The sequence below is a fragment of the Papaver somniferum genome, chromosome 7 (assembly GCF_003573695.1).
Source record: "Papaver somniferum cultivar HN1 chromosome 7, ASM357369v1, whole genome shotgun sequence".
Lineage (NCBI taxonomy): Eukaryota > Viridiplantae > Streptophyta > Magnoliopsida > Ranunculales > Papaveraceae > Papaver > Papaver somniferum.
Window position 1 is genome coordinate 131646486 of NC_039364.1, and position 12797 is coordinate 131659282.

General features: G+C 37.0%; 1 protein-coding gene across 1 annotated transcript; it reads left to right on the top strand.

The window, feature by feature from the left end:
- The first annotated feature begins 338 nt into the window (after positions 1-338).
- On the top strand, positions 339-2932 carry LOC113295243 (protein trichome birefringence-like 19). Its single transcript, XM_026543595.1, has 2 exons — positions 339-347; positions 2165-2932. The coding sequence occupies exons 1-2, from the start codon at positions 339-341 to the stop codon at positions 2930-2932; spliced, it is 777 nt and encodes a 258-aa protein (XP_026399380.1).
- The last annotated feature ends 9865 nt before the right edge of the window (positions 2933-12797 follow it).

The window sequence follows — 12797 nt, forward strand, 5'->3', positions numbered from 1 at the left end:
TGAACCCAAAAAAGGGCACAACCATAGTGCGCGTTCTAAGGTGAAATCACAGGATAAGATAAATCTTTTACCGGGACAGAGTCCCTGTTTCTAGCATCAAATTGTGAACACATAAATCACGAGGCCATCCAAGTGTTCACAAACAAGTATTCTCAAACAGTACTCACATACGTCCTAATTCTAGAATCGTACATCGTATACGTAATGGGCCGATTATATCGATTCATCAACTCAAAACCTTCGGGCTTGTCATTGTCTAGTCGAGTATTATCACAAATAATGCTCGTGCAAGGAAATAAATCATGAAATGAGTACAAATATAAAACATATGAAGTTTAATGCAGAATGTAAGATTCAAAAATGTAAATGAGACAGATTTACGTGGTTCGGCACTAGGGCTTACGTCCACGGGGTTTGGTGTTTCACTATGTACTGAATGGTTATAAAGATAGTCGAATGACTTTAGAATATACATGGGTCTACGGAAGTAAATGGATCACTTACTCTTCCTATTTCTCTCTCTTATATTCTCCTCTAATTGCTCTCCAAAATGGTCTGTCCCTTCTCTCTTAGTGGAGAGGGGTATTTATAGGGAAGGAATGCGGGTCCCATCTCTGAGATGCCGTTGTAATCTTATCTTCTTGTGCTTTGTGCCTTTTACGCAGAGGTCTTCGGCGCATGCGGCGGCCTGAGCTTGAATACGAAGGGTTGTCCTTGCTTCTTCCACGAGCTGATCGACACGTGTATATCTCTTTGGTATTTAATGCGGGTAGATGGATGTCTGCTCGTGTCAGACAAGTGTCTCTTTGTCTGGTCACATCCGTGTCAGCCAAACCTCCTCTCGGCCGTTGATCTGGGATCCTCCTCGGGATTGGGTTTGTTAATACCCAAGGGGTATTATCTGGTGCTCCTCTGAGCCATCATGCCTATGTGGTCCTCTGCCCCTGACCGTCAGATCTGCTGACCGATGGCATCCTGCTTGCTATCATGTTTTGATGTCTCGCTTCGCATGCCTTCCACGTGTCTCTTTCTGTACACGTGGAGGATGATGAAAGGTGTACATACATCTACAAAGACTAAATGTAGAATGTTTTTTTTAGGAAGGCTATTATTGGGGCGTCACACTCTAATAGAGGGACTTCACTTGGATTCTTAATGTCCAAAAAAGTGATTATGGGATATCCTAACACATATACAAAATGTCTAGAGTACCCTTTAACTAGAAGTGATTTTACGTCCAGGTTTGGTTTAATTCCAACCATAAAATTTTATTTGCATGTAATTTTACGTCCAGGTTTCTTTTAATTCCAACCGTAGAATCGAATTTTACGTCCAGTTTTCTTTTAATTCCAACTGTAGAAGTGATTTTACGTCCAGGTTTGGATTATTTCCAACCGTAGAAGTGATTTTACATCCAGGTTTGGATTAATTCCAACCGTAGAATTTTATTTGCATGTAGTTTTACGCCCAGGTTTGAATTAGTTTCAACCGTAGAAGCTCATTTTACGTCCAGGTTCCTTTTAATTCCAACCGTAGAATCTGATTTTATGTTCAGTTTTCTTTTAATTCCAATCGCAGAAGTGATTTTACGTCCAGGTTTGGAATATTTCCAACCATAGAAGTGATTTTACGTCTAGATTTGGATTATTTCCAACCGTAGAAGTTTATTTTACGACAATTTTTTCTTCCCACAAAAACTTTGTCCCAAAATTCACCAAGTATACAACAAAATTCATTAATTTAATTTCTATCTAATTAAATTAAATTAAAATTAACTAAATAAGAGTTGTTTAGTCATTACAAAATTATTTGAGATAAGGGATTTTTGATATTACTTATGAGTGACCCGTTCTTGTCCTATTAGGTAATGCCCCTCTAATGAAATGTGACGCCCCAATAATAGCCTTTTTTTTAGACAACTTTTTTTTTCCACATAGCTTAGTGATAGCCTGTTTTTTTTTTGGACAACTGAGATCTAGTTGCTTGAATCTACACCTCACACTTTTGGTGCTTTTAAAATCTGCAACTTCAGCTTTAGTTGTCAATGAGCCTACAAGATAAAGCTGTCCAAATAATTAAAAGAAAAAGAAAAAGAAAAAAAAGGTTGCTCATTAACCTTAAAAATTGAATTAATGATTATTTGGTTGATTTTTTTCATCATTAGGTGGAGAATCCGGTAGAGGTTTCAGCAAATGATGAGTGGCATTTTAAACGATGGAAGTATACCAATTACAGCTTCACTGTTTCAACTTTTTGGACACCTTATTTAGTAAGATCTGAACAAGAAGAAGTAAATGGACCGACAAACAGTGGCCTCTTCAATTTATACCTAGATGAATTCGACCTAAAATGGACAACTAAGCTACATGAATTCGACTATGTAATCCTCTCTGCTGGACATTGGTTCTACCGTCCCGCTATGTTTTATGAAAATGGGAAGCTTGTAGGCTGCTTTTATTGTTTACGTGATGGTGTCAAAGATTTCCCAATGTCTTATGGCTATGCAAAGGCATTTCAGACGGCATTTAAGGCGATAAACAGTTCGCCAAACTTTAAGGGTAAGACGTATTTAAGAACATTTGCACCTTCACATTTTGAAGATGGAACATGGAATCAAGGGGCAAATTGTCTTAGAAAGAAGCCATTTAAGAGTAATGAAACTCAGTTGGAACCTAAAGGTTTGTCCTTGTACAATGCTCAGATGGAGGAATATAGGGTGGCAAAAGACGAAGGGAAGAACACGGGAAAGAGATTTAGGTTACTCGATACGACACAGGCAATGTTACTGAGACCAGATGGACACCCAAGTAGTTATGGGCATTGGCCACAAGAGAATGTGACTTTGTATAATGATTGTGTTCATTGGTGTCTGCCTGGACCTATTGACTCATGGAGTGATTTTCTACTTGAGATGTTGAAGTTGGATAAGTGAGACTTGTTGATGAATTTTGATTTTTGAGAAAATAGAGTGATTTTTTTGTCCAATTCTCTTCTTTTCCAATAGAGTGATCTCTATTCTAAATCACATCGCTTTGTATGGTACTATGACAAAGGAATCCAGATTGGTTTAGCACCCAAGCATTGGCCACACCTCCCGTAAAAATTCGTTGATGTGTGTTACTTCCAACGTCTCGCCAAAGATGATGGATCTTTCACTTTTTATTTTTGCTCGAGTCTTATGATAGTCGTGGATAAAATGGCTCAAAAATTCGTGCAGTCAAAGGATAACTGAACGGATCCCTCGACTTAAAGTTTCCTAACTTCTACAACATCACTTGCAAGGATAATGAAGATTGAGGGGAGTTTTATAAACAAAGTAAGTGTTATCAATTATCCATCCATCCATCCATCCACTTAACATAAGATGGTGGAGAAATTAAACGAAAAACTAAGTGGAAATGATAAACTAAGGATCCGTTCTGGGATAGAAGTTTAAAAATCTTCCGGTTAAACCCATTGCTAGTGGTGGAACTTGGATTTGTATGTGGAAGGGGTCTGGGCTTAAAAAGAGTGCCTATTTGGAATCTTGTATCTACATGTTAACCTCGATAAAAGAATACTTTTAGGGCCATGAAAACAATATTCATTTAGCGAGGTTATTTTAAACATTTATTTATGTAGAGAGTATTTTTTGTTGTTTTTTACATACATAATTTTGATGTTTCTAAACCAGAAGTTGGAACAGGATAATCTTCTCCCATTCATGGTAGAAAACTATTTTTTTCTTCGTACGAAAATGCTAGGACTTCTTTTGATTCCCCGATATCAATTTCTTCTGCATCTTTTTTTTTTTTCAATCTCCTTGATTTTTCAAAATCTGCATGAAAATTCACCAAACATTGCTACCCCTATTACCAACTTAAAGCGGCTTTCAAAATCTTTATTCCTGATTTTCCATTATCATCTTCCTCAAACAATATTTGTACCATCTCAACAGATAATGAGGTTTTACTAAAAATTAATCAATATGGATCCAATGTCAAAGAACAACGCAAGCCAATTGATTCATATCTTCCTTTGTATTGGTCGCTAAACTCCCCACCAATGCAACAAGTGGCTACACAGGTACCACTTAAACTAATTAATTCCTTTTATACATTTCCGTATTAAATTTCTCTCCTGATTCTATTACTGCAATTAATGTTAGAATGAGTCAAGCATCCGTACTATGTACGGACTACTTTCTTACTGTTAATCATAGCCACATGATTTAGTTTTTTGTTACAACTGTTACATTAATTACAGTCTGTCATTCACCGCCTGTAATATATCATTCACCTCCTGTAATATTTGTTTCGTTGTTGAGTCCGTGAGTCTATATAAGACTCAATCCTGTACTATTGTAAAATTAACATTCATTGAATACAAACACAGTTTTTACATGGTATCAGATACCAAAAAGGGAACTTCAACTTCTCTCTGATCCTCACCTGTAACAACCTTCAAATCACCATTAAACCTGCAACTTAACCCTAAAAATGGTGAGAACCACTCAACGAAACACCGCATCATCTTCCGCTGTCAACAACAACACATTAAACATCAAAAATTCACAGTTGTTTCCACCATTATCATCACCACAACCTCAACAACCAATTTCTTTACCTTCTTCTTCTTCATCTCAACCACCACCACCATCTGTAACTCAACAATCATCACCACGACCGCCTTTTACTACACCACAACAACAACATCTTCATCACACACCAATACAGATTCCACAACATACATTACCTTCTCAAAATCTTCATCGTTTTTACTTCCCTTAATTTCAAACACAACAACCTCAAATACAACCACAACAAACTCCATTACAGTATTCCTTCTACAATCAGTTTGTTTTTCAGCCAAGATTTACAATTCTTTTTCAAAACATAAATTATTTTGTTTCTGATAAATTAGATGGCTCAAATTATCTTGTATGGAAAGATCAGATTTCTTCCATTCTTATCTGTACAAACCTTTATGGTTTTGTTGATGGAACTGTTCCACCTGAATCTCCTATGGTGATGATAAACAACACTCAAATACCAAATCCAAACTATCTTGAGTGGTTACAAATTGATAAATTTGTTGGATCTTGCATTAACGCTGCAGTAGCTAGATCGTTCTCTTCTGACTTGCTTGGTAAAAACACAGCCAGAGAAAAATGGATGCATTTGGCGAAACTTTTCAGTGATCAATTTCTTGCTCGTAAGTGTTTGTTGAGACCTGAACTTCACTCAATCAAGAAAGGCTCGTCAACAATTTATGATTTCCTTCATCAAATCAAGACAATTTCAGATTCTTTAGCAGAAATTGGTGAACCAATGCAAGACTCTGATATGGTAATGTATACTCTTAATGGTATAGATCGAGAGTTTATTCACTTTGTTGTTAGTGTTCAAAACAGAGAGCCTCCGTTATCTTTCTATGAACTTCGATCTCGTCTTCTTAGTCATGAGCAATTCTTGAAAGAACAAGATTCAGATTCCTTCTCTACACTAATTTCAGATCCAACAAACTCTGCTTTCTTTGTGAAGAAACAACCTTCTCCTTATACTTCTAATTTTTCGAAACCTACACCTTCATTTCATCACATGTATCACCTTCATCATCATCGTCTCCATCTTCTACACCAACTTGTCCTCCTGGTTTTCGAAAAACTGAGTTTAATCCTGCTCAAAAGCAAGTTATCGATTATGGATCCATTCCTTGTCAGATATGTCATAAACAGGTCATCAAGGTAATCGGTGTAGATTTCGATATGCTCCTTCAAGAACAGTTTAGCTCCTCCTCAGAAGGCTTTTCTTGGACTTGATCTTAATGCAGGGAGTGATACTTCTTCTCCTTGGTTTTCTAATGAGTTTGATTATAATGGCCAATTCCTAATGATACTGCTTATGAGAGTGGAGGCTATTGGAGTCATACTCACTCAGGACCAGTTTGGATACCTGATTCAGGAGCTTCTAGCCACATGACAAATGATGCTTCAGTTTTACAGAATACTTCTCTCATTCTGGCACTGAACAAGTTATGGTTGGAGATGGTAAGTTACTTCCTATATCTTTAGTAGGTTCTTCAACTTTATCTACTCCATCTAAGCAGTTTAATATACAGAAAGTACTTTATGTTCCTCATTTGCAACACAATTTAATGTATGTTGCTCAATTTACTAAGGAAATAACTGTGTTTTCTTGTTCTATCCTTGGGATATGAAATAAAGTCATTGAGGAGCACCTTATTCTTGCTAGAGGGAGGATGCAGCATGGACTATATCCCTAATATCTGGAAAATCTACTTCATACTACTACTAACAACCAACTGTTTCTCTCATACCTCATTATACTCTTTTTTTTTAGCACTTCTTCAACTTTGTGGCATTCAAGACTAGGCATCCTGCTCAGAAGATTCTCCATAAGCTTGACACCAGTACTGCTATCAAACTATCTACAAAATGTACTTTTATTTGTGGATCTTGTCAGTTAGCTAAGAATAAATGTTTACCTTTTCATGCCACTGGTAATAATTCTAGTCTACCTTTTCTGTTGGTTCACTGTGATATTTGGGGCCCTGCTCCTGTACAATCTCATCTGGGATACAAGTATTATATTATGTTTGTTGATGATTGTACAAAATTTTCATGGATTTATCCAATGAAGAATGAATCAGACAATGTTCATTGCTTTCAGTTGTTCAAGTCTCTTATTGAGAATTTGTTTACTGTTAAGATAAAACACTTTCAGTGTGATGGTGCTCTTGAGCTTGTTAAAGGACCATTTAGAGATTTTCTTGATTCTAGTGGTACTGCCTTAAGAATTTCATATCCTTATCTTCATCAAAAAAATGGTTCAGCAGAGAGGAAACATAGACATGTCACAAAGATAAGGAATACTTTATCTTTTCATGCTTCTCTTCCAAAGAAGTTTTGGTTTGATTCCTTTTTAACAGCTGTGTTTCTTATCAACAGACTTCCCAGTAAGCTCCTTGACTTTAAATCTCCTTATGAAATGCTATACAAGTGTAGACCAGATTATTCTCTTCTCAGAGTGTATGGGTGTTTATGTTATCCAAACTTGGAAGCTTATAGGAAAGATAAGCTCAGCCCAAAATCAGCTACCTGTGTGTTTCTGGGATACAATATTCATCATTAGAGGTACATATGTATGGACTTGCGCACTTATAGGATATATGTCGCTACTCATGTTGTTTTTGATGAAACTAAGTTTCCATTTGCTGAGTCAACTGCTACTGTTGCTTCCATATCAGCTGAGTCAACTGGTACTGTTGATTCCACCACAGCTGAGTCAACTGCTACTGTTGATCCCACCACAGCTGAGTCAACTGCTATTGTTGATCCCACCACAGCTGAGTCAACTGCCATTGTTGATCTTACCACAGCTGAGTCAACTGGTACTGTTGATCCTACCACAGCTGAGTCAACTGGTACTGTTGATACTGCTTCATCTGAATTATCTAACATCATTGCTTCTGTTCCAGCTCCTTCAGGAATGCATACAAGATCTAAGTCAGGTATTCATGTTCCTAAACCTCTCTCTAAGGATTTTGTAGCAAATAGTACACTGAAACATCATGTCTCTGTTGCACTTGCTACTTTACTTCAATCACCTTCTGAACCCAAAACTTTTAAAGAAGCAAGTAAGTTACCAGTTTGGGTTAATGCCATGAAGAATGAATATACTGTTCTCCATGAGAATGACATTTTTATTCATGTTCCATATCATCCCTCTATGAATGTACTTGGATGTAAATGGGTTTATGAGGCAAAATTACATGCTGATGGTACCATAGATAAACACAAAGCTAGATTAGTTGCTAAGGGCTATCATCAAGTGGATGGTATTGACTTTGATGAGACTTTTAGCCCTGTAGTTAAAGAAACTACCATTAGATGTGTTTTGAGCTTAGCAATCTCAAATAAGTGGAGCATGAGACAATTGGATGTAAGCAATGCTTTTTTACATGGGCATTTAAAAGAAAAAGTTTATATGGAGCAACCTCCTAGTTTTGTTGATCCAGATCATCCTACTCATGTATGTGAACTTAAGAAATCCTTGTATGGACTTAAACAGACTCCTAGGGCCTGGTATGACAAATTTCAGTGGGTATCTTATTAAAAGTGGTTTCAAGAACTCTAGTTGTGATAGTTCCATGTTCATTTATCACAAGAATTCTGAGAGGATGATTCTCCTAGTCTATGTTGATGATATTATTCTTGTTGGTACTTCAGATTCTCTACTTACTTCCTTTATTACTTCCTTGAAGTCAGAGTTTGCAATGAAAGATCTTGGTCCTCTACACTATTTTTTGGGTATTGAAGCTGTTTTTGACTCTTCAGCTAACAAATTGCTTCTTACTCAAAATAAGTATTCCTTGGATTTACTTCGAAAACATGATATGCTTGGGTGTAAACCTTGCAAAACGCCAGTTGGTTCAGGTCCAAGGGTGATTTTGATGGAAATCTATTGTCAGATGCTGCTTCTTACAGAAGCTTAGTGGGTGGTCTTCAATATTTAACTCTCACCAGGCCTGACATTAGTTTTGCAGTTAACTATGTGATCCAATTCATGCACATGCCTACTGATATTCATCTACAGCTGTCCAAAATAATTCTCCGATATATTAAAGGTTCTTTAGGTCAAGGCATTACTTTACAAGATGGTGATTGTTCCACTCTCACTGCTTACTGTGACAGTGACTGGGCTAGATGTCTTGATACACGCAAATCTACATCAGGTTATTGTGTGTTTGTGAGTGGCAACTTAGTGTCATGGTCTTCAAAGAAACAACACACAATCTCTCGCTCTTCCACAGAAGCTGAGTACAGAGGTCTTGCAAATGCAGCTGCTGAAATATTGTGGCTTTCTTACTTATTTGAAGAACTATCCATCTACTTATCTCTCCCTTGTCGTTTATACTGCGACAATGTTGGTGCAGGCAGTCTCACTGCAAACCCAATTTTCCATGCCCGCACAAAGCATATTGAAGTAGACTACCATATGATTCGTGATCTGGTTAGTTCTGGTTTTCTGCAGGTTTCCTTTATTCATACTCTCAGTCAGATCGCAAATTTATTTACCAAAGGATTGTCAAAGTCACAGTTTAGCTTATTGAAGGGCAAACTGATGCCTGCTGTATGTGCATCTGTTTGAGGGGGGATGTTAGAATGAGTCAAGCATCCGTACTCTGTACGGACTACTTTCTTACTGTTAATCATAGCCACATGATTTAGTTTTTTGTTACAGCTGTTACATTAATTACAGTCTGTCATTCACCGCCTGTAATTTATCAGTCACCTCCTGTAATATTTGTTTCGTTGTTGAGTCTGTGAGTCTATATAAGACTCAGTCATGTACTATTGTAAAATTAACATTCATTGAATACAAACACAGTTCTTACAATTACAAATGTTTTTCTTAAATCTTTTTCATATGATAGTTTAGGTAATCCTTAATCTAGTTTTCCTTAAACTTAGGCTTGATTACCACTTTATTTACAATTTAGATACCTCTTAGAAATTTACATAAATCCTTCTCAATATAAAAGCTGAATTCTAACTCCATAATTATGAAGATAATAGCTTGGAATGTACAAGGTTGTGGAAGCCCTTTTACTCAAAATTATCTAAAATAATTGATCTCACAAGAGTAACTAGAAATTCTATTTCTATCAGAAACAAAATCTCAAAAACCTCTAGTGAAATCTCGGTTGTCTTTCTACCCCAACATTCACACAGTAGACCCAATTGGTTTAGCTGGAGGTCTAGTAATTTCCTGGATTGCTAGTTTCCACTTTGAAATACCTTAGTGGAACATCAATATGATTAATATCTTAGTTCAAACCAACCTGGAATCTAAAAAAATGGCTTTTAACTTGTTTTTATGGCAGCCCCTATCCAGCCAACATAAACATAGCACGGGACTACACAGGGATAATAACAAACCATTGTTGATGGTGGATTTTCAACAAAGGCTAAAATCGTAAAATCATGATACTGCATGTTTCTGACACGCCTTCAGAAATGTATGTGAAATTTATAGTTTATGATTCGTGAACCATTTCACGATCTCTGACTGAGCTAACATCCTCTCAGAGTTATGGTGAATATGTTATTCGTAAATCCCCCCAGCTGATCTTTTCGACACTCCGCATATTTCATCAGCACCTCTGTATAGAATCGAAATGATTGGATGGCTCCTAGACATATTGCATGCTAGTATAGAGTGTTAACGTCTTCAGGACGTCACACTGTTTGTTTCCTGAATGTGTATAGAATCTCTTAATGATTGGATGGCTCCTAGACATATTGCAAGCTAGTATAGAGCGCTAACGTCTTCAGGATGTCATACTATTCCCTGACTATACACGACCAATACTCAGAACGAGTATGATGCTTCCATCATCTCATACCTCGATTCTCGAATAAACTCGCTCCTAGACATATTGCATGCTAGCATAGAGCAATTCATGGGTTAACTCTAACATGACATTCATCAACTGAATTCCTAGAAAATAATATATTTTAACTCATTACTCTGTTCCATGGCTGATCCTCAGTTGGATTCTATGGATTAGTAATATATAATCATCTTATCTCATTACTCCGTTCCATGGCTGATCCTCAGCTGGATTCTATGGATTAGTAATAGATACTCAATTTATTTTATTATTCTGTATCATGACTAATTGTCATCTGAATTTCATGAATCAGCAATAAATATTCATTGATCGGACATATGGGCCGCCACCCAGTAAGCCTCGAGAAAATGGTGTTAGTGTACTTGACAATATTGCACGAACGAGCATTCAAAAATAGGGTAAATTTATTAAGTACCCTTAGTTTTGATACCCAATAAACATACCCTTGTACAAAAATAAATATACCCATATCATTTAAAAACCTTATCTATTAAAAATTAGATTACCTTAATACCCTCACTCATATAATATATTTTTTTATTTCAAAATACAACAAAAATTTGTATCTACCATTTCACCGCCACCACCACCACCAAATATCCACCACCACCACCAACACTCAACTATCACTCCACCACCACTTACCAACCGCCACCACCACCGCCCGTCAAAACCACCACCCGCCACCACCACCAGTCCGCCACCGCCAGTTCGCCACCGCCAGCCCGCCACCACCACCATTCCACCACCGCCCGCCGCCACCACCACCACCACCAGTCCACCACCACCCGCTACCACCACCAGTACACCACCGCCCGCCACCACCACCACCCGCCACCACCGCCGCCAGTGGCGTCAACAATCTAAGTTGATCCCCAAAAACAAAAATCAGAAAATAAGAAAGAAAAAAAATTATATAATGTCAGCAACCAAAGTTGATCCCAGAATCTGGTGTCAACAACTGAAGTTGATCAATAAAAAAAAGATCATGAAAAGGTAATATGGCGTCAACAATGGAAGTTGATCCCAAAATCCGGTGTCAACGACTGTAGTTGATCTCCAAAACAAAAACCAAAAAAAAAACATAAAAAGGTAAAAATAACGTGGCGTCAACAACCGAAGTTAATCCCAAAATCTGGTGTCAACAACCGAAGTTGATCCCCAAAAACAAAAATCAAAAGCTCATGACAAAACAACATGGCATCAACAACCGAAGTTGATCCAAAATCTGGTGTCAACAACCGAAGTTGATCCTCAAAGAAAAAAAATCAAAAAATAAATAAATATAAAATAATATGACCTCAACAACCGAATTTAACATCATAATATGGTGTCAATAACTGAAGTTGATCCCAAAATATGGTGTCAACAACCAAAATTGACCCCAAAAGATGGGGTCAATAACCAAAGTTGATCGATTTCTTTTGTTGACACAATAAGTGAAAAAATACTCTAACTTTTTTGGGTCAACAATGGATGTTGATCCCATTCACTGGGATCAATAATGGAAGTTGATCCTAGTGAACGGGTCAACAACCAAAGTTGATCCCAAAATCTGACGTCAACAACCAAAGTTGATCCATAAAATTGATGTACTAAAATTAGTGAATCTGACGTGATTCGAACACGCATCTTCTGACGTGGAGCCAGGTGTGTTACCATTGCACCACAAGTTCTACTTAGTTCAGCCAATCAATAAAAGAATTGTAAATGATCTAGTTAAGAACTATTCTTCGGTAAAATGCCGAATTTGAACCTAAGTGCAGTAGTATTAAAAACTGGACATAACTGTGATAAGAAGATTTATATAGTATCCACGTCAAAAGCTTACTTATTTGATCGGATCAAAACCCGCTTCAACAGCAACATGGCAATGAATACAAATACTGCACTAGTGGGTTATCTGCATTACAGAAATAAATGAATGAATGTTAAAGACAAGTAGTAAACTGCTTGCCAAATGATCAGAGTATGAAGTAATTTTGGGATACCATTACACTACTGGTTCTTGTAATATGCAACCCTATTTATCCAATGATCCAGTAAGCGCAATTCGTTGTATACTACGTGGAATAAATTTAAATAAAAAAAAGACCACCAGTAGTAGTTAATTACTGGAGCTACTACTGCACCATGCAATCCTACACAAATACCACCATGCAATCCTACACAAATACCACCACTGTCTCTTCTTTCAAAAACAACACAAGTCAATATTACATTAGTGTACTAAGAAAGAAACTGAGATGAAAATTGAATACATCAAACTGAGATGAAAATTGAAACAACTACCTGAAATGGGGCTCTCAAAAAGGACAATGGTCATATACCAAATCAAAGAGTCATTTGTAAACACTAAAGAGGGATGATGACTAGTT